The following is a 24,919-nucleotide window of genomic DNA, read 5'->3' as shown; positions in this document are numbered from 1 at the left end:
AAAGTGTTTATTTATTATAATGCGTGTTTTATTCATGAAAGTGATTGCGTTTACGTGTGTTAAGTGTGTTGATTTATATGTGTTTCATTATTTCATAGCTATGGATCATAAATAAATAGTTATACCAGTTTACAACTGTGCATATAACAACTAATAAACGACATCTATCGTTTTATGAATATATTAATTGAATTTAATTTGGTTTGAAACTTTGCTATGGTTGTAAAATAAATATGAATTTATCATAATAATTAATAATATAAATATATAATACTAATAAATATTTATACTAAAAATATAACTAATTTAAATTAATATGCAATTCATTGTAATTTTTGAATGCAATAAAATTATTCACATAAATAAAAATTATAATATAATATTTTTAATAAAAAAAAAAGTTTTTAATTATTTAAATATATTATTTGATTTTAAATATTATTAAATAAAACATTTTTTTAATTTAATATTTTATTTAAAAAATAAAAATAATTAGAAAAATTGAATTTCCTATATGGCGAACCATAAAAAAATAACGTGACTACAAAATTATTACCAAAAAATATAGGTTTTATGGAATAGACAAAAATAATTAAATATGTACATATATATTTATATTTATTATCTGTTTCTGCGTTTTCTTTGTAGTGTTCCCTCTACTTTTTTGCAGAACTATTTTCCAGCATCATCAGAAGATTGATTTTGCTACATACTATTTTACAATCGCACAGAAATATTATTATACCACGCGTTTCAAAAAATTGTTTTATAACATCAAATATCAATCTTCTGATGATGCTGGAAAAGTTCTAGCGAAACGTAAATAGAAAACTCCAGAAAAATGGAAAACCGAACGTAATTAAAAATACATTTAACAAATATTATAGTTATCCAAATATATGAATTTTCAAATACTGAATATATTCGAGGTATAAGTTATTCTTAAAGTATTCGTTTATATTTGAAGAAGATTTGACATACATGAAGATTATTCAAACTTTATTTTTTCAATTTAATACTGCGACTAAAGAAATTGAATTCGATAAAATAATATTTCAATATAAATATAAATTGAGCAATCAGAAAAAAGGCAAAAATAAATAGTCTGTTTCCACCCCGAATCATTCAAATTGGCCAGTCGATTGGAAAACATGCGTTGAATTTCCTCCTAATTCCGAATGATATATAAGCCAAAACACGGCCATGCTGAAGTATCAGACAAATACTACTTTATTGCCACACAGACAAATACTACTTTATTGCCAAGAAAGCTACCGCTTTCTTTCGAACGTCAAATAGGTCCAATTCAGTAGTCACTCAAATCCCAAGAGTTCAGCCCGATCTTCGAGACAACTGTGAGACTATATGCCGCAGTAACATAGTATGGACAAGCAAGTATAAATACTTTTAATTACATAAAATTCTTCGTCCTAGAACCATAATTGATAGAAATTGTGATTGTTTGTGAAAAATATAAGAAAGCGTGAAATCATACATCAAAAGAAGTTCCAAAAAACACGCTTTCTAATCCCAGATGCCAGGGATTTGCGAGACGTTCAATTGGTTCTCGCTAGACTCAAAGGATGACGACATTTATGAGTCATCACAAGTGGTCAACTTTTAGAAGGTCTTTAATGTGATTATCCTTTTCCTTTAAAATAAAATTAGCTCATTCAAACTAGTAAATACTTAACTATTGGGCTACATGTGTACATACATACATTTAATACTTTCCCTATTCCAAAACGTTAATTGATCCTCAAAGTTTTCTTAAAAAACTAATGAAATGTCAATTTAAAAGTAAATTGTATAAAAAAATGCTAGAATTTTTTTAAGACACCTCTGCAGTTTACAAAACATATGTTTAAAATCTTTACAACAAGCAATTAAAAAATGCCATTATCCTTGAAGAAAAAATAGTTTAATAAAATAACTTCAGGAGTCACTTGAACTACCATACTTTCTTCTAAGAATATAAATATAAGTTTATGTGTAGAATTAAAATATAAAAAAATATTAAAAATTCAAAGTAAAATAGAAATTACCAATTAAACAATTAAAATAGACAGAGATGGCCAGATTTATTATTTAAGTTAAGTTAAGCTTAGCATATAACATAAATATTTATGGTAGATCACCAAAGACTATATTTTAACAGGTTCGGTTCTTTCATATTCATATGCGTACCAAAAGGAAGGCGTATAATTTCTTGGGTCTAAATGGAAAAAATAAACCCATTCACCATTCGGCAAACCCACTAGCATCTAAATGTACAAGAACTGTGTCACGTAAACCAGGTGCTCAGACATCATCACATCAATGACTATACTTTTCTAAGACTACGATTCATCCACACTCATTTATTACTGATTTATACAGAAAAAAATTATAATACATATCTTCCAAGCGTCTTACTTGCTGACAATAAAAGTGAGACATGTACTTCACTTTTTTTCATATTATACATTATTATAATATTATATTAACCTGATATATGTTTATATAATATATTAATTTAATATTTTTTTAATTTCCTGCTTACTTTATTTTTTTACCTTTATAAGTGGAGCAAAACTAAAATTATTTATTAAAGCCAACCCTGACATAGGGATGATTTAAAAACTAATCTTAGTCAGAATTTCTTTTAAATTGAATCAAAATCGAACCTTTTTTCTAGCTTTCTCCGCCGGTCCAGGAGCATAGAGATCCACGATGCCCAGCAAGCAATCGTCGCATCTGCATACGTCACTAGAAAGTGACGATATGGAGCCCATACTGCTGCAGCTGTCCATGGAGTCGTTCCTCAGGAACGGAGCTGGTCTTCCGCTGCTGAGTGACTCCATCTTGGCGACCAGGATGCTCTCCATGAGACTCCTCGGTTTGGAACCGCTGGCAGACAATTGCTGCAGCGAGGAAGGAGTCACGCTCCCATACTCCGACGAAGCCATCTTAGAGCTTTTCCCGTTCCACGCAACGAAGCACAATGTTTGGTTCACATCACTAAGCACAAGTACAGGGCCGTCCCTATTAAATAGGCGACCGCCCAGGGGCGCGCGATTGATCTAACAAATCATATTTTTAAAAGTAAGGTTTGCGAAGAATATTCTGCGATTCTAAATAAATAGGAGTCTAAGTGAATCTGTTTTTAAAATTTAAAATTTATAATTACGATAGATCAAAATTATTACATAGTGTTAATTTTTAGTGGTATTAATTAAAAACTATTATTGCTTTTCTACAATTAATAAACGTCAAATGCAATCATAAAAATAATATATTAGGTTGACTCAAAAATAATTAAAATATGTTTTTCTGTCGACTCAATAGAGTCAGCTGTGTTTCGTCTTCAGTTGTGTAACAATCCCAAATTTACAGCTATATAGCTGAGAATAAAATGAATGTATGACATTGCAAGTAGTGATTGCAATAATACCGGTACTACCATGATATAAAAACAGTAATATTGTCAATACCGGTATTACCGGTATTGCCATTATTATTATTATTTCAAATAATTAGTAATAAAAAACCGAAAAAATAATTTGCAGAAAAAATAAAAGTATGCTAACAAGATAATTTGTAATAAAATTACGTAACAGTAATTTTTTACTACAGAAATAATTATTATGTACAGCCCAAAACCAATCAACGTACATATACTAAAATGCATAATTTTTGATAATTTTTATGAAGCAAGAATGTTATAACATAACAACAAAAACATGATAGACTTCTAGTAGAAAAGAAAAATGATACAGTTGAAATCAGTCTGTAATTTTACATAATATCTTACTGATGTTGCAAAAATATTGTTGTATTTTATTACTAGCATGATCAGTTGTTTATGTAATTATTAACCAATGTGGATGAATCTAATTTGAGATGATTTATAGCTAAATCCTTATCCGCATACCAGATTCTTCAGCATGCGTCTGCATTAATTTAACGGGCAACAGCCCATACAAAGCAATCGCCCCGGGCTATCCAGGCATGCAATTCCCATGTCGTGAACATCAGATTTGATTGCCGTACATCACGGATTGACAGGAGCATAAGGCATTAGCGTCGGTTTGGGTATACGCGATATCCTGGGCATTCATCTCAATCTGACCATCTGAGCTATCAAAGAGGCCTGACCGGGTGAAGCTTTGACGTCAATTTAAGAATTCCTTATACGGACTCACTGAACTTTTTTTTACTCGACTGTATTTATCATATAAGTATGATCATAAATCCCGGGTTGGTCAGATAATATCTCGTAATTAATTACGCTAATACGGCATTAATCACCTGGCGCTGGTTTTATCTCGCTAGTCTAGTTAAGTTAGGTAGAGTTGCGTATGGATGATTTCGAAGATAACGATGGTATATTGATGGATAGTGGAATATTGTCACTTGAAAAGGTGACAAGGTAGATTAGATTAATGGCTGTTGACTGGCAATACAGATTTCAACAGCTGCTGCATTGCTGAATATTTTTTTATCTATGAATAAATATTTGTTTAATATACCAAATACTATTTAACTGAAAGACACGATGTAGATAAATAAAAAATATATACATTATAAACAAGATTTACTCATAATAATCTCTAACTCCCACTTTCATCAATTATTTTTATTATATCTTACATTAACAAATTATGAATCGAATCATTTATGGCAGATAAATTCCTAAGTCGAACAAGACTAGTACAAAGCCTAAACCTGCAGATAGCAATTATTCGCATTATCGATTGACGGATCGTTCCCCTTATGGTTTTGGCCATGTTGGGATATGTCAATGTGAATACCAAATCGCGATCTATCTTATCGATCTAGGATCGTTTCGCAACACTAAGAGAATAATTGAGTTGAAAAAACCTACGACAGCCGGTCAAATGTTAACTTATGAGGTCAAACGATCAACTTTTTACACGGATTTATCCAAAGTGTGACCTTTTAATTTATTTTTATTGCCATATAAGCCTAAGGCGATAGAATATTAAATTGACAATTCATATACATAGACAACCTTTATAAATCAAAGCTTAACATATACATAACAATGATGAATTATATAGGATGTGCTAATCTTTGGCAATATTTCACAGCTATTAAATAACCTCCGCTTTCTCAAACTAACTTCTTTTTCTAGGTTTACGGTTTTTATTCTAACCTTTTTTTATCACAGTCGTGACAAAATCAAAACATATATTGAAGGATCTGCAATACCAAAAACTGTTGATTATCATTTATATTTATTTTATAAAAATAGCAATAATGAATAACTACTATAAAGGTAAAAACACGTATAGTAAAGATGCGTTTAGAATTCATTCAATTTAATTCACGTTTATGAATTATATTATTAAAAACTTTATCACAAAAAAATTATTAAAAAATCAATAATGACTTTTAATAAAATTAATTAATTATTTAACCCTTTACGTGCGAGGAGCGGATAAATCCGCTTCACATCGCATGTCCCTTAAGTGCGAGAAGCGGATATATCTCACAGTCAAGAAAAAACTTATCTCTTAAGTGTGAGGAGCGTATATATCGGAATATTATAAAGCAGGTCTTTGTCTCAAATTTAACACATATTTTTTTTACGATGTATAAGATGTATAATGATGTTTTTATGATGTTATGTTTCATTGGCTTTCTACCCTCATTTAATTACTTTTATTAACAAGAATCAGAACACATGTTATTTTTTTGTACATCACAAGAGCTCTGGGGGGAGTGACACAATTTTTTATAGTCATTCCGATGAATTCCACATGTGCAATATATGTTTGAATATATATAATATATTATATAGTTTGCATTCAGTTTAATTCTAAAGTCGAAGAGTATTGGTGTGCCTCGAATTTCACTGTTTACAATTTTAGAATTTATAAAAAAAAACAATTACCAGAAGAAAAAGAAAGATAAAGGACCCAACGAAAAGACGAATATTGATAGGGTAGCATTTTTCGACGAAGTATGAGAACAAAAAATTCTAACGCAATTATCAAGTGTGCAGTATCATGCCCTCATCATGCAAGAAAAAGGGGAAAGGAATTTGCAGAAAATGGCAGACTTTTAATTTTTAAAATAGATATTCATTTTTTTTAATTTTGAAGGTAAATTTAGATGCATAAAGCAATAGCTATATACAAATAAAAAAATCATTAATATTTTTTTATTGGATAATTGACTCATTTCGTAATTTTTTATGAAATTTAATTCCGCACGTTTTAATGAACATTCGTTTATTTAAAATTATTTATTTTAATGATTAATAAATGAACAATAATTAAATATTTTAAAAGAATATTCATATTAAAGAATAAATAAAAATATTTTTAGAAAAATGTATGTTTAAGGACGGAATACCGTAGTCCGTAATATCTCAGAGTAGTAACTCTGAAGTTATGGGTTCGAGCCCCGACAGTGGAACTTGAATTTTTATTTATATTATTTGGCCGTGAAAAAAATGTTTGAAAAATGACTAACAAAATAAAATAAAAATCCTTTAAAAAACTAACTACAGTATTATAATCTATACAACACTTAAATAACAAAAATAATATATATAGAAACTACTAAGCAATATTTTTTAAGCTAATTTAACACAATAAATTTCAAATAACTTCATAATGTACGACAATCAAAAGATTGCAATACATTTTTTTATAAGAGATAGTTACTGTATAAACCAGGGGTAGCCAACCCGCGAGATTCTTTACAATGTATGTTTAGTATCATTATTATTATATTACCTATGTTTACATATAAGAATAATAGTAAACACTATAATAATAATTCATTATGTTTCAATATTTCACTCCAAAAAAATGTCTATAGTGCATGGTTTCCCAAACTATGTTCCGAGGAACACTGGTGTTCCGCGAGTCCAAAATAGGTGTTCCGCGGAGCCTAAATAGATATTTCACAAAAATTTGGAGTATATTAAAAAAATTGTTAGTCTTGCTAATACATAAAAATTGCTCATAAATCTGATAAAAAAGCTTGAAACTATTGTAATTTATTGCGTTAAAACAGGATTGGGTGTATATTTTTGGAAATATAAATGATTTAAATAAAATTTGCATAAAAATGAATCGATTTTCTTGTACATTAACTTAGTCTGGTTGCTTACAATACAGATTTTTTTCCATTTTGCCAAAAAAAAAATATTACAGAATTTACATATTATTCAAAAACTACCCATGGATCTTTGGTTGAAAACAGGAAATTTGACGAAAGAAAGGCCAAATATTTCTACTGATACATCTATCATCGAAGAAGAAAATAATCCAAAAACTGAGAATACAACTGATCAATATTATGCCTGATATAAAAAAAATGTAATTTAAGAACCCAAAATCATCAGTCATTAGGAGTTTTATTTATTTGAATTTTTATGTTTATTAAATAAATGATATTTATTTTTTAACATTTTTTATTTTTATTTATACTATTATGAATTACCCAACCTAAAAAATAAGCTAAGTGTTCCGCCAAAGTTTTCGGATTTGCCAAGTGTTCCGTCGCTGAAAAAGTTTGGGAAACCATGCTATAGTGTATCTAAATTTAATATGGGGATATATAATTTTATATGTGGCTCGCGGAGTTATGATGCATTTCCAAAGTGACCCGCAAGATCATTTGGATTGGCCGCCCCTGGTATAAAACATACCCTTGTAACGAATCAGGTCAATACAATTAGTGTTTCTTTCTAAGAATATCTCAAGAATAATGCCAAATCTAAAATTCTCATTTCTCAAGAAATTTGCTACTTTTTCGAAAATTTTCACTTTGCTTTGTTTTGTTAAAAAATTCATTTATACGAATATTTTAAATATTAAAAAATCCTAAATCGAAAATTTTCATTTCTCAAGAAATTTGCTGATTTCTCCAAAATTTTCTTTTTACTTTTTTTGTTACAAAATAAATTATATACGAATATTTTCAAATGTTAAAAATGCAAAATCGAAAATTCTCATTTCTAAAAAAAATCTCGAAAATTTTAATTTTGCTTTTTTTTTTGTAAAAATTAAATTTATACGAATATTTTTAAATGTTTTACGAAAATTCTGTGAAATAAACCTCTGATTTTTTTATAATGCAAAAGAAAGGTTGAGTCAGTGCCAGATGCTTGGAAATATGCATGCTTTCCTGAAAGCTTTTACTAGAGATCGGAAGTATTTTAATGCCAAAATAATCTTTGTTTTGATAATATAAGAACTACATTAATAACCAGATAAGAAAAAACCGTTCCGCGTAGAATTCGGCAGATTGCAAAAATTAATGGGGGATTTGCAAAAGTTACGCCATAAAATATGCCTGTCGACGAACTTAAATCATGATTTTTCAATTATTCAAAAAAGTTTTAATCTTTATCTTGTTTTAAATATAAATATGTAAATTTGTAACAGCTGTTATTGACAATTTATTCCCGAATTTCCTTTGTAACTCAGCGATCTGTTTTGGTCCTTTATATCAAATCATAATCATATTGAAGTTTGTTATCTTGTACTTTTCATAAAGATATCTACAATAATATACTGTATTCACATACTATATATTTCATTATTTATCAAAATTTCTCGAGAAATGAAAAACACTGAGTAACCAGAATGCCTAATTAAAACTGAGAAAACACAATCAATAACTAGTAGTTGCTGATTATGTATAAGCGAATCATTGACACCTATTTTATGAATCATAAACTATTATTACAGCTTATGTATGATTCTTTTCTTAATTATTTGTAAGATTAGAAAGATCGAGGAAAACCTAATTTTTAATGATCAATCAGAATTATAAGTATTTAATAAACACTAATTCTGATCTCCTAGACACGATATAAATTAAAAAACACTAGTATTCGTACCCATTCGTCTTTCATGTATTTATCTTGCTGGTATATATCTTTAAATATAGGCATAATAAATGGTTCCCAAAACATTCTTCACAAAATTATAAATGTCTATAATAAAATATAATAATAACAACACGCGTTTGCAATTTACAATTTGCAAATAATTATATTCATAATAATCTGAGCACGATTTTCGGCAAAGAGCGTTCGTCTATAAAATTACGTTAATGCTGTACATATCCATTATATGTAACCAAGCTCGATCATTAATTGCGCACAAAATGATAATGATACTTGTAACGATCATTGAGCTCGCGGGTGGTATCAAAAAAGTTCCAGTGATATCATTCTCAATTATTATAAAAAATAATGCATATAATTAGAGTAAAGATGTACAATGTAAATTATATATATGTATATGTATAAATTAATCACTCGTGGGCTTAGTATTTATACCAAAATAATTATGTATTAATGATTAAAAGCTTACATATATAATATCTATAAGCATTTACCGGTTTATATGTATATTTACATAATTCAACAATTTGGTATCAAATTGGGTGAATATGTATGTATTTTTTATTATCAACTTTCATTCGATTGATCGATCATCAGCTCTAGTTTACAGGACGGGCCATCAGATAAGAGAGATCATTGTTTATGTGTGTTTGTGCAATGTTAATAAAATAATTTCACATCAAACGTAAACATTGTTCTGCTCTAACAAACGTCACGGAGTGCGTGAGCCGTGAAGGCTTGTCCGACAGCGATGGCCAACGTTTTAACGTTGGGGGCAACTTTTCAATTTGACATTCGCCGGTAAGCGAGACAGACTAAAAAATAAGCTTTTGTATTTTTTATGAATTTAATCAACAACTATTAGAATATAATAATAATTATAGAATAAATTATATAAAAAAGCAACTCGAATGTAACAAGATAACCTCACCACTCAAATCAGTATTATTATCATATATTATAGGAAATATTATTACTTATAAAACATATGTATATGTATATGGCATATAAAACTATAATATATTTATTAGATATGCTTTCATTAAGAAAAAAATAAATAAATAAGAACGTGACATTTGATAAAAGACCAATTAAAATTCACACACGTAAATTGTTTGTAATTAATTAAAATAATGAGTTTTTACACATTTTAGATATGATTATTTTTATTTAATTAAAAATATTACGTACATTATGTATTAATTTTATTATGTAAAAATATGTTAAATGAATAACATACAATTATCAATGCTTATTTACGTCTACAGTTGATATGAAATTGCCAATTTTACGTTCATAATAAACAATTTTGTTTTATTATAATGCAGTCATTAATAAAATATATTGAATTAATACAAAGTTATATTTATTACAAATGTTTAAATTTATAATAACACTAAACAGTAATATTGCATTTTTTTTATCAATCGGTCTGCGACTAATAATGCGCGAACACGATTTTATTGCTTTTGACGTGAATTTTTGACTTCTGAGAAGTAATACTTGTTTTGGCGCTCTCCTATTGACCAAAATTCGGTTTGAACATACTTTGATTAGCCCTCTTATATTAGAAATATCGGTACGGATAGCAATCATATTTTTAAAACATAGTGTTATATCGAAATGCAGACAAACTATGGAGCAATATATGAGATGAGATGTCTGTCTGTACTTATTTAACTTAACTTAGTTTGTATTTTGGACTTGACCTAATAAAAGTACTAAAACTATAATTATTTTTAGAACTTTCATTAGGTTAGGTTTGGGTTTGAACAGCAAATGTACGTTTCGCAACTGTTAAATTGCATAGACATTTTAGAGCATCATATTAGCGTTAAATTATATTTTCGATAGTAAAAATATATATCTACTGGTGAAAATGTATTTGGACTTTACTAATGAAAATATAATTTTACCAAAAAATACACATTCATTGTAACATTTATACATCGGATTTAAACAATGATAAGTATGTAAATACATATAGAGAAGTTAAAAACATATAATTTTACTAGCACCTGCAAGATAATTTATATTTTCAATGGTACAAATATATATTTACTGGTGAAAATGTATGATTTTACTAAAATTACATATTTAAAAAAAACTGTTTTTTATAGATTTTCTTTTAAGAATAACCACATGAAACTGAATGTATTATTTATTTCTTTTGCTGCATTAAATCCAGTTGTCAAATAACCGATAATATAATACAATCTATAAAAACATTAAATTTATATAATTCATCTGAATTGAATTTTCGTCTTTTCATCGAATACCTTAATTTACTGCTACGAATTTATTATTATTTTTTAAACGTTCAAAAAGCAATAAAGTAAACAATAATTTGTACATACGAAGCCATGTCAATCTGTTCCTTTGAATTGTTTATTGTGAAAGTACTACCTAGAAAGTGGGTGCATTTGAAGGCAATGTTCCGCTCCTTGAATTCCTTGTATGTATAAAAAGAGCTGAAGGAAATTATACCTTAAATACATCAGAACATACATCTCAAACAACTATAGTTTAGTTCATATTCATTATTTGAGGTCGGTTAAATATTTGCAAATAATATTTAATAATAATAAACTACTAAAATATTTTTTTTAATATCAATATTAGATGTTATAGCTTTAAATAATAACTTCAACAGACATATTAGTGATAAATTTACAATATTTAGGATTAGTCTTGAATCGCAAAAGCTTTTTTAAAAATCTCAGAATAAGAACAGATATCATCGTGATATCCCAGCTTTTAATTTTAACTTTAACAGACATAATACAAACATTTTATATGTCAAACATTATTATATTCAAGGTTGTATGTCAAACATGTTCACAATATGTTTGACATACAATCTTGAATATTTATGAATAGTTTTAAAACAAATCAGGATTGAAGATTACTATTTTATTGAAATTAACAGAAAGTAAAATCCTAAAACAAAATCCCTTAAAATATCAAAAATACTGCTTTAAATAAATAACCCAATTTTTTAAATTAAAATCTTTTAAAATGGAATATTCCATTTTTGTTTATTTTCAAAAGATCCAGTAAAAGCTAGTCAAATGTATCATTGTATATCATGATAAATAAAAAGAATGCAATCAAAAACATATTTTAAGCTTTTTCTCAATGAAAATGTGTTTTAAATAAATTTGTACATAAAAATATAAATCAATGTATCTTTCAATAAATCAATAATTTTCTTACATGAATATGTGGATTATATAAATATGTTTATTGTATAATGTGAACTTTTAATGATCTATTTATCAAGCAATTAAATTATATTTTCATTTGTTCTTCGACTTACTGGCCGAAGAACAAATGAAAATATAAATATATGTATATACATAATATTTGAATTGAAATGTGTATAAAAGATCAAGAATGTAAATTGACTTCTACCTCCAATCCATAGATTAATTTTCATTGATAGATCGATTACGTTTTTTATGGTTATCGCTATAAAATCGATCATCGTTCAAAGAAAATTTGTTTTTATCACAAGACCATTAATCATTTTTGCCTTAATTATATCATTTACGTGACGCGGACAAGTATAAAAGAATAAATATATGAAAGCGATGAATAACATTTTTATTCTATAATAAATATTTTTTATCGAATAATGAAAATAGGCTGAGCGAACGTGATCTCGATTGAGGTCCAACGGACCTCAACTTGGTCGGTAATTCGATTTCGATCACAACATTGCACTACGTGTTTGATTGGCAACCTTTGTGTCCAACACCGACAACCGTTGTGATGGTTAATTGTCATTTATACAACAATGAAGACATTGTCCGACTTGTTGGAATAATGATTTTTATTATTTTGTATATATTTAATAGGAATTAAAAATAAAAAGAAGCGATTTCATTCGATTGATTAAAAAATATTAGATATCATAAATAACAAATTGACATATGCAACAATAAAAAAAATATAAATCAAATATTATGACGTTGATTAAAATCTAGATACTCGTTTAAGGCATAGACGTGATGTGTTTCATTATAACACATTGCGGTCCAATGATATTAAAAGTAACTATTGTACGTTTATATATAAAATCATATTATTATTTTACTGTATTTTTCAATAAGAAGTTTAATTACATTTAATAATAATAAATATTCAAAGACGTATCGACATTATTTCACATAGAATTAGTAAAATGATTAATGTGAATTCAATACTTTAATAAAATAGTATTGATTCGCCATAGCGAATCATAACTAATGGGTATTTAAATTTGTAACTAACGAAATCAAACTACTATAATTAATACCTCTATAATCCGTATCGATTGCCACCGTTTGAATAAATTGATTCCGATAATTGAAAATGCTTTTTTATTTACTGCATCCGTTTTGAAGTGAAAGAATTAAACGAAGGTATATGTAAATAAATATAAGTATATAAAAAATTGAGAAAAAATACACAGAAGTAGATACACGTTCGATATCATTGACACATGTCAATCAAGTCACAGACGGGAATGTAAAAATATAGAACCAAGAGGAGATGAAAAAAGCGTAATAATTTCTTTGAATAAATTTAAATAGATTTACTTTGACGTTTTCTATGAGTGAAAAGAAAATGAAACGCGTTTATACGACGAGTGGTGCGTGATGATATTTTTGTATTTGTTACAAGGACGTGGGGGTCTTCTTTTATTCATTGTTTATGGTTGAGGTCAAACATTTTTGCAAATGTGGGCGTTTAAAGGGTCAAAGCGATCAAGGCCTTTGCAGTGTAAATTTTGGTAAATGATGTGCTGCTTATATAATATAAATATATGTAGTTCTACGCATTATTTATAGCATTAAACATTATTTTATACAAGTATTGATAAAATAAAAAATATATAAAACGAATTATCACTTTCATATGCAATGCGAAAAATCGTGCAAATTTAGGTTAAATCAAATTCTGTTTTGCTATTTTTTTTTTCAATTGTGCTTCAATGATTGCATGTTTATAATAGAATGGAAAAAAACTTGTTTAACAACGTGTAATTTATTCTATGAGAATATTAAGATAATTAAACGTAAGACAACTCGATTTACATACAAAATTACACGTTGATTTCAGTTGAATCATTATTTATATTAACAACGACTCTTACATTGTCTTGATATTGCTTTTCAAAACAATCGATAAAGTTTTTTATCTTCTGCTTTGACCAAATGATTGTATTCACAGTTTTTCGAGAGGTGGAAAATTAAAATTATATTTACAAAACGCAGACAAACTTTGCCACCGCCTCTCCAAAGTGAACAAAGCAGTAATGTCGAATGGAAATCTAGGAATTCAATAAACACAGATTAGAATTTCGCTTTAATGGACTTGTTGCCATTGCGACCCTTAGACCGATATTCAATAGAAAGAACGCGCTTCATATAAAAAGAATTAATCAGTAACACCAGTCTAAATTGCAAGTCTTCAGAAATATAGATATAAAAAATATATATTCGCATTAGGTAATCCCGAAATAAATGTCAGTCATGCTTTGACTGTTTGATTATATTTGTCTTGGTGCACATCTGGACTTCACATTCCGATATTTAAAAGAAAACTGGGCCCCAAAATTTAATTTTAAAATTTTTACCAAGTCCTCAATTAATACAAAATTGCATGTTATTTGCACTTCTTAAAAACATTGTAATATGGTTGTGATTAATTAGATATAAGTAAATGGTAAAGATGATTTTAAAAAAATCAAACAGGAATTTAAGATATCAAGTATACTCCTGGATGTGGGAGACTAACAAAGATAATGTCATAGCCTCAGAAATGAAAGCAAAGTTTACTCAGCCTGATTCAATAGTGCATAAACACAAAGAAGATTGGAAAGGCTTGAAGATAGAGTTCCACACGAATTGAGCGAAAAAAACAAGTCAAAAATTAATTGAAAAAAACAGATATGGTGCAAATCAAAAATATATGAGCACCATCTCACTCTATTTATTTCAGATCATTGTCAAAAACATTGATTTGCATTGAAAGTCTTTATCTTCTGTTACTACTAAATCATTTACAGAAGTATTTCTGCTTAAAACACCACGCCGGGCAAGGGGATATAAAAAATGTATCAATGTGACACTTGGCGATGCTGATATATAGTCAATTGTCTAGCGACTACCTCAACAGCGACTCTTCGTCTCTCTGTAAAGAGAGTGAATCAGAATTTGTGCGAATATTTTGAAACACTTTCAGGTCATCAATATTGAATTTAGACCTGAATCTAAAAAGAAACAATTATTTTGTCAATGCATTATTATTACAAATTATTGCAAAACCACGAATTTGTTTAAATCAAATCAAGTTTATTAATAACGCAAAGCTTCACATATAATCCGATTTTTATGGCTTTAAAATTATTATACTTAATTATTATAACATAACATAATAACTACGAAACAAGACCACCATTGTTTCACTATCTTAATAATCGCAATTCGCCTCTGGTTATCACATTCTTAATACACTTTCCATGACAATTTTTGAACCATTCAACTCATTTAAAAAAAAACTAGCCACTGCCAAAGCCCACTTTTTGTGCTGTCAAAATACACACGTCCGTTTGCCTATTACTTTGCAGATCGAAAAGTACACAGAGCGCGCCGAATAAACACAATCGCTTATTGTTGTCGATTTTTTTTACCTTCGATCGAACCACGACCCAACAATGGCACAGACGTGTTTACACTTATTGTATCATATATATGTTTTATTAATATTATTTTTTGATTGGCTGTTCAGTTTTTTTCACATGCCCGCGTTACGCCGGTTGGCCGCCGCTGATTGCAAATTTGCGAACGTATCGGGGCTTTGTTGCGAAACCGCCAGCAACGTGACGATTGTAAATCAAACCGAAATGTAATCAAACAGTTTACAAGCCTCCGGATCGGCATGTGTGTATATACATTCGATATTGTTATTTATTGATCTATTAACGTGAAAAACGATTATAATTTTATGAGCTTAACGCGCGTTGATTTCCGTTGAGATCTGACTTAAAAAAACTGATTTTAATCTGAAAATCAATCAAATCTTTTTATTAAAAATAGAAAATTAAGTTTCTCTGTATATCGATTTTAATTTGTATAATATATTTCTAAGGAAAGGTTTATGACTACTGTTTATCACTGAAATTTATCAGGATGTTGAGTAATTAAGTATTTCAAAAATATATAATAAAAAAAGCGTCGCTATATAATCGATATGATACAACAAGTAAAAATTGCTAAAATCTAGGTTAAATTGAATTATGCATTAATATTTTTAATATTATATTATTAATCAATGAACACCTTTTAATTGCTTCTATGAGAAGCAAATTTTAAATTAACTTTAATAAAGCGTTTTACACTTTACTACAGAATTGAATCAGGCAATAATAAACTTTTTTACAGAAGTAATGTATATATAATACATAAGTAACATTTACGAACAATAATTTGACTTGATTTTTATTAAAAAAAACACAATTTGCTATTTTAGTAATAGTGATTTAATACTTTACTGTAACTCCTGTAAAATATGTACCTATAAATATATGAATTAACCCTTTGGAGTCATTTGTACACATGTATTGAACATCTGTTTTAAGTAATTTAAAATTATATCATAATAACATTACAAATAAAATTAATAAAACGTATTTTATTTATTTTATTTGTAATATTTCATTTATTATATAATTATTTCTATATAATATTATAAAAAAAGAAATTAATAAAACCAGTCTCATAAATAATAAGAAATTAAATTTCAATAAAAAAAAGTCCTATTAAAAAAAAATTAACTAATAAATAAATAAATTATTTTCTAAAGTTCCTGTACTTGAGGCAACACTTTTTAAAAAAACATAGACTACAAAGGGTTTTAAGGTTCAGTCGTGTTTTGACTGTCGAAACATGTGCAAATCTAGATTCTACATTACACTATTTAAAATACAAATTGATAAAATCAAAAAGGTGGAAAATTTAATTTCATCCACCTTGTTTTCCAGGCCTTGCTCCTTTCGACCACTATTTATTTCAATCGATGCAACATTTCCTAGACGGAAAAAAATTTAAACTGCAAACGACATGAAAATATTTTAATCAAAGCCTCTAAAATTTTATACTAATATAATAAAAAATTGCTCAATAGGTTCGAGAAAATATTATCTCCAGAAAAAAATAATATTTTAAAGCTTTAAAATGAAAATATACATTTATAAAAAAGCGACATCATTTTGGGAGTATATAATAATAGTTTTTACCATAAAACATATAATAAATTATATATTTACAATTTATATAAATATTATAAATATTAGTTTGGTCTGGACCACCCATGATCGGTGCGGTGAATTTTATCGCAGACTTGACTCTTGACTTATTTTTTTTATCGGCGAGTATTAAACAGTTAACAACCACTTTCAAACAAGGAAAATGGTCGATACGAAACACAAAAGAATGCGTTGCATATTTTTGCCACAGTTACCGAACCTCGAGATTACACGTTTCACAAATCAATTTTTGCATCATTATATGCAGATAGTCCAACTATGTATTTATTAGACATGTATCATTAATCTATTATCCCCAAATCATCGCATTTATCAGACGATCGAGAGCTGGAAGGGAAATTGGATTCCCCCTCAAATTATCATGGTTTATTACATTATAAGCTTACAATATACTTTCTTCAAAAGCTAGAACTACCACTTCCGACTAAAAATAAATTAGAGCTCAACCGAACTAGCATCTGAGTATCAACCAAAACGACCCTAAGAAACCCGAGAAAGCACGTGCTTTCCACTTGGATCCCAAGAATTCAACCTGCTCTTCGAAATAACCTGCAATAGTATTGTGGGAACAAACACGTAAATAGTATACGTACAAATTGTATGGGAGTTATAACTAAGACTGTTTGATCTACATATAATTAGATCTACAATAAAACCATAATAATTTCCACCGATTAATATCATATGGAGTAAGCATTAAATCATTTTTATTTCATTTAAAATTTAAGGATTGTATTAAATATTTTTTGTTTCAAGGTCAATTACAATTTGATTTTTATTATATTTCAAACGCAAAAAAATTGATCATTGAACTTACAAGTTATTGAGGTCGACTATAGTTTTTAATACTATACAAAATTTTAGTATTCACATTTATTACTATTAATGTTGTATAGTATCAGTTTCGTTTACATTATTTCATACTTTTACTACATTTGACTTCCTATCCTGATAAATACCATTCTAAATGAAAAATACTACCACTCTATATATAATTTAAGATAACTTAAATTATATATAGAGTGTAACATCAGTCTCATATAATTATATTATATTTAAGTAATGTACTTCAAATTTCACACAAGTAAAGTACAAAATATTTTATTAAAAATCGATTTTTGAGTATCATTGTGACATAATTAACGATAATTACCCTTAGGGGTGGTCATCCATAATGTCTTAGTGGCCATAAACAAACATATTGTGTGTCAGTCAGTAATAATAAATTATTATACACGCTTCTTCCGAAGGTCTACTTTGTTTTATCTTGTGTTTCGCGTAACAACAATGGACATCATTATGGATCTACTGATGTTTACTACTTTAGAACGCCCAAGACTGTTTATTATTAATTAAAGAGTTCGTAATCATTTTCGGTTAATAGCATTTGTGTTTATTTTTGTCAAGTAGATGGCTTTATACATGACAAATAATGTAAGACCACCCAAACTAATCATTTTAAAAGTAATATCTGATATTGATTCTAAGTGACATATGTATTAAGTTTTACTCTAAAATATCTACTATATATATTTGTATCATACATATATTCATTATTGACGATAGCTCGGTGGTAACGTTCAAGTTTAACATCTACACATATTACATATTCAAGTACATGTCATAAGTTCATGTATAATACATACTATTGTTTGTATTATTATTTCTTATGATTGCAATTTATAATAATTTATTTAAATTTTACTCTTATAAGATTCAGTTATAGTAAATTTATTATTGATTAATTAAAATTGCGCTAGAGCGAATATAATATTTTAATTAGGTTTAGCACATATCATAAATTATTAAAATTTAAATACAAATTACCATACAATTATTTAATTCAGAATATGTTTATTTAACAGTAGAAAAGCTGTATAAATATCACACAGTATAAATATTAAAATAAGATTTATATAACCATAATTTTAAAAACTTAAATTTTGGGTCAAAGACAGTTCATGTGTATCTTAAATGCATTTTAAAATATACGACTGACATTTAAAGATTATATAATATATAATGCATACATAAATTCTTAAAAATGAATTTACGATCTTGTTTTAAAAAAGTATCACTCCAATCAACTACTCGATCGTTACAAAGAGTTATTACATCAATTAGTCGAAACAGGTGTGAAACCTCACTAAATATTTTTTTTATTATTATTAAAAAACCTGCGCATGCGCATTGCCCAATCCGGCATAATCGTAATTAATTATACTGTGTATTTTTTACTCAGCGTAATGATAGTCCATTACATAAACGGGCAAACGCGCACAAGGCGATTTCGCTTTAATGGCCGTTTATTCTCTTTGACATCGGTTTAAGGCGACGAAAAAATACTTATATATTTAAACATATAACCCTTTAACGGCCAGTGCTAACCGTGAATTATTCATGAGGAATTAACCACATATGAGATAAATGAGAGCAGGTAGAAAAATCGGCGGAAATTTGTATCGGTCGAATTCCGATGCATCCGTTACAAATTACGAAAATGCAATAAATTAGGATTGACGAAATCGTATTTAATTAAATGAGTTTATCAAATCAATATAAATAAGGTAAATTGTAACAGCGATTAAAACATAAATATGATAATTTGTTCAGGTTGTTTTTCTTTAAAAAAATATTGAATGAATCGCTTTACAATGCATACTACTTTACATTACAATACAATCGTAATGTTTCAATGCTCTTTGTGCATTATGTTAAATTCATGTTCATGCTCTGGTGTATATTAAAAAATCAAAGCATGCCAACGCGCATTAAAATTCACAGACAATCCATTGTCGATCTCATTAAGACGTCAAAGTGAAATCAAGCTGAAGAAAAACGATTTATCTTATTTATTTCATTATTTTTATAAATTCACAAAAAAAAATACATTATTCAAGGAACAAATCATCGAGGTGGTCGCTTCTCAGATTCATATGTATAATTTTCAAAAGCCGACAACCTTGTGACAACTTGTCAAGATGACAATTAAGGCAGTTGACGTTTTTGACAAGCTGGTTAATTTTAACCGTTGAATTGTTGAAGTCTTTAATGAGAATAATGCTAGCGAATTTTTACTTGAATGTATTGCTTATTCGTTAATTTAATATGACACAATATATTAATTATTCTGAAAAGCTAATTTATTAACTTATAAATTATGTTTTTAAAAAATATGAAGTTAACAAGAATCAAATTATTTCAAATACTTGCAATTATTAAAAATAATTTTTAAATACGCCAGATTTATCTGTGAATATATGTATATATGTATAAGTATATTATACAATTTATTTATTTATTTAAATTAAATTAAAACCATGGTAAACCAATGCACTACGATGGTCAAAAAACAATACATAGTAATATTACAATACACAAAATAAAAGTAATACGCAAAAAAAATACATAGCAAAAAAGAAAAAAATCATAGCCAGCTTCTCATAGCTATCATTGTGCAACGCCAGCATATTCAGGAGCCAGATGGCGATAGCAATAGACTAGTTAATGCGGACATCCTGGCTCTAATGAGGACAGAGGACGCGATCGTGATTCTCAAAGACGTTTCTGAACTCAAAACTGGAATAGCTCGAGAATAGTTCGATCAACATTTGATACAAGAACAGATCAAATATCCTACGTACATATTGTATGCATTTAAACAATTTTAAATCTGCATACAGAAGAAGACTTGAACTTAAAACTGGCAAATTTATGTTATTAATAAATAACGTGAAGAGCAGAGAGCTCAGATTTACCACTTGGGGAATCCCCTAAGGGGTAATGTTATAAAACAAATATAGTAACACAGTTTTTAATAAATTAATTATGAATGTTTTTACATTTACAGTATACAGTTCTAAAATACAATGTTTTTCCAATGCATGAAGTGATAAAGTGAAAACTGCTTTTTAGCACTATTAATTAATATATATATTATTTTTTTAGCACACCACATAAAATCATATCATGTATAGCCTTTTTATGATTTTAACTGCGGTTAAAAGATACATTTTTTGGCACGCCTCTGACGCCAAAAATTTCTCTGTGTACTGTTGCTACATTATTAAACATAATTAATAGGGGCGATCAGCCATAATGTCTTAGTGGCCATTAAAATCATATTGTTTGTCAGTAATAAAAAAACTATTCTAAAGAGCAGTTTTATTTTATTTCGTGGTTGTAGTTACAATGGGCATTATTAATGCTTGACAGCTGCTTATAACTTTAGAACGCCCAAGATTGTGTATTATCAATAAAAGCCTTTATAAAGTTGTTAGCTTTGTATTCAACGATTTCTCTAGAGATTTTATGTATATATTATATTTTTTATATGCCATAATGTACTATTTCAGAAATTATTTGGTTTTAGCAACATAAAAAAAGTTTGACTTTATTTTATGATTTATTGCTGAATATCGTATTTAATTTTATACATCAAAATAATATTCAAATTTCACATATAGAAAATAAATATTAATTTGAATTCTGTAACAAGCAAAATGCTTTAACTGCTTCATTTAATAACATAATTTGCATACAATCATTAAAAAAATAGTTAAAAAATTACTACCATTAGGGGTGGTCAGCCATAATGTCTTAGTTAGCATATATAAACAAGTTGTTTGTTATTAATTGTAAATCATTCTACGCGCAACAATGATGCTCGATCGCTGTATATTACTTTAGAACGTCTAAGACGGTTTAATGTCAATAAAATGGTTTGTTATCAATTTCCATTAATAGCAGCTGTGTTTAAGACCGCATTTGAAGTCATAGCGCCATTGTCAAATATATGGCAGACGTAAAATAAAATTAATGGAATATATTTGAAGTAAACATTTATAACAAAAATAGTTTACATCAACAATTCAGGTTATATATAAATTTTTAAACATCTCTCGTGCCTATTAAAATGATGTTTATATAATTCACATATACTATTAACAGTGAGATTTGGGCATTTAAGAATAAATTTTATATTATGATTATCATTATTTTTACTTGATGTATATAAAAAACACCAAACATATAAATACCTTAAGGCAATAACAAGTTAAATGACAGTACATCAAAGTATTTGGGCATTTTCAAATTAATCTATGTATTTTTCCAATTTATATAATATAAAAAATATTATGTGATTTCATATTTATTGTACCTTTTTTTAAATTTTTTATAATAAAAGTGTACTTAATTCAAAAACTAGCTGAATCAATTTGTTATATATTTTTCAATAACCTATTTTTTACAAAAAAAATATAAAACTTGATAAATTGTGTATTTTTAAATAGATTATAATAAAGACTGACTTAAATTAAACATATTTCATAAGAAAAAAAAATAAAATATATTATTTGTGTATAATAAATAATTTTAATTTTAACAAAATAAAAAGCTGTAAGCACTTGTGTTCTCATCTTTCATATGTGTGGAATAGGAAATGTTAAAAAGGACACACTTAATATATTTATATTATATTTTTCTGTAAATTAAGATTGCAAATTGATTGTATTTTTCTAATCTATATAAAAAAAATCTTAAGCTTAGAATAATATGGTTAAAAATATGATTGTGTTATATTATGTGTTTTCATATTTCATGTACATTTTTTTAGATTTTTGACATTAAAATTGTACTTGATTTAAAAAATAACTTAATTAATCTGTTACATATTTTCATAATTACAGGTAAAAGCATAGATGTATCATGTTTTTTATGTAAATGAATATTTATTTCAACTTAAATACCTATCTTACTTGTGTATAAAATATACTAATAAGTTTTATAGCGTTTTTTTATATAAAATATAAAATTAAAGTGTTGACAGATTTACTTTTTTTTGGTGAAATAAGATTTAATACAGATAGTTTTACCTAATCTTTTCACAATTAAGAATAGCTTAAGCCCTAAAAAAGCCCCTGGGTGTAATGTAATGACAGGAAAAGTGTTTAAAGAACTACCGGATATGAGTATTAAAATAATTACAAACGTTTTCAACGCAATAATAAAACTTAAATATTTTCTAACACTGGTTATCCTTATTATAAAAACAGAAAAGAACCCAGAATACGCGAAATCTTACAAGCCAATTGGTATTTTGTCTATTATATCATAAATTTTTGGAAAGAAAATAAATCCAATACTACAGAAATGAAAGATAATCCCAAGCTACCTAATAAAAATCTTCAAAAATAATAAATATATCTCAGCTGCTTTTCTGGATATAAGTCAAGCTTTCGACAAATATGGCATATGGGATTAAAATATAAAATTAAAAAAGCATGACGAAAAATCTTCCGTCTGTACAATAAAATCTGTAGTACCTCAAAGCAGTGTAGTAGAGCCAGTACTGTACTTAATATATACAGCAGTCTTGCCAACTACCTGTGCAAGATTTGGTGACGACACAGCTATTATGGCTTATCGTGAGAACCCAGACACAGCGTCTACTTATCTCAAATAAAACCTAAACAAAATACGTATTGGGAGAATAAAGGCAAAGTATTTGGGAATGCACCTCGACAGAAGACTTACATATAAAACTCATATTTGGAGTAAGATAAAGCAATTTGGACTGAGAAAATTCTATTAGTTAATAGGCAAAACAATCCAACTGACAGTGGAGAATAAGCTGCTCGTATACAAATCCATCTTCAAGCCAATCTGGATGTACGATATGGATCTCTGGGGAGCAACTCCAACATAGAAATAATTCAGAAGTTTCAAAATAAAATATTGGACGCTCAGTGATATGTCCCAAACATTCTTTTGAAAATGAAAATTGTCAAGGAAGAAATGATAATCGCAAGACAGAAATACAATGAAAGAAACATCCCAACAAGTTGGCTAATAAATTGATTACGAAGAAATCGACTGGAAGCTTAGGGAAAAAAAATATTGATTCACCCACATCAGGATGAAAAAACAGATTGAAAAACATGTTCTATATATATAGTTACCATACTTGTGACATAAATGAGATTGAAAAATTCACAATATAATCTAATCCATAAAAATATTGAGAGTCTTCGCCAACACAATCCAAACACAATATTCTTCGTGCGTCACACGAACGCCATTTTGAATTTTTCCATATGGTAATTTTTTATCCATCTCTTAAGCTTTATGGCACTATTGGTCCATATTTTAATTAATCATAATAAACAGTCTAAGCCTGTTTACATAAGAACCCACGCAGTACATCCATTCATGTATTTAATTATTTTCCATATAAGAAAAAATACACAGGAAAATCTCCGGAAAAAATAACTACAAAAAACACAATCTACATTATATACATTTAATAAAAGTTGACTGAAATTCTCGCAACTGTTCAAAGAAGCCGACACCGATAAGAATTTCAACTATTCTTATTTAAATGCCGATACAATTACTCTTGCGGAGTAACATTCGTACTGAATCGACTAATTAATAGAGTTTTTATTTATATTTAATGTTTTGGGAAGCAAATAAGGTCGTTAATTAATTACATAAATTATTTTTATACATAATACTTCAGTTATTATATAAATTTTCCATATAAGAACATTGCAACTCATCAATTGAAGGATGTTTTATGTCAATAAACATGTGCTCGATAATTCAATGATGAATAAATAATTAAGCAATACGAATTGGATCGTGAATTTATTAATGAACAACGTTTCTCAAACTATTGATATATTTTGTAAAAATAAATCAAGTCCACTCTAAAATATTAGTAACAA

At 27.7% G+C, this 24,919-nt stretch overlaps 1 protein-coding gene across 5 annotated transcripts in view; it reads right to left on the bottom strand.

Annotated features, from left to right (window-relative positions):
* The window catches only part of IP3K2 (Inositol 1,4,5-triphosphate kinase 2), a 129,897-nt gene that overhangs the window by 30,842 nt on the left and 74,136 nt on the right, over positions 1–24,919 (bottom strand). For 2 of the 5 annotated variants that reach the window (XM_088187197.1, XM_088187194.1), the window contains exon 2: positions 2,667–3,062. The exons of 1 other annotated variant lie outside the window; for it this stretch is intronic. In XM_088187197.1, the coding sequence (XP_088043323.1) occupies positions 2,667–2,948 (282 nt within the window). In that variant the 5' untranslated portion in view covers positions 2,949–3,062. Of the gene's footprint in view, positions 1–2,666; positions 3,140–24,919 lie in introns of all 5 variants that reach the window. 2 more of the 5 variants (XM_088187195.1, XM_088187196.1) reach the window with 2 other exon arrangements.

The sequence above is a fragment of the Plectrocnemia conspersa genome, unplaced genomic scaffold (genome assembly GCF_051122295.1).
Source record: "Plectrocnemia conspersa isolate PC_06_02 unplaced genomic scaffold, ASM5112229v1 ptg000005l, whole genome shotgun sequence".
NCBI lineage: Eukaryota > Metazoa > Arthropoda > Insecta > Trichoptera > Polycentropodidae > Plectrocnemia > Plectrocnemia conspersa.
The sequence above is the reverse complement of the archived record's forward strand: the minus strand, read 5'-3'. Positions and strand labels throughout refer to the sequence as shown.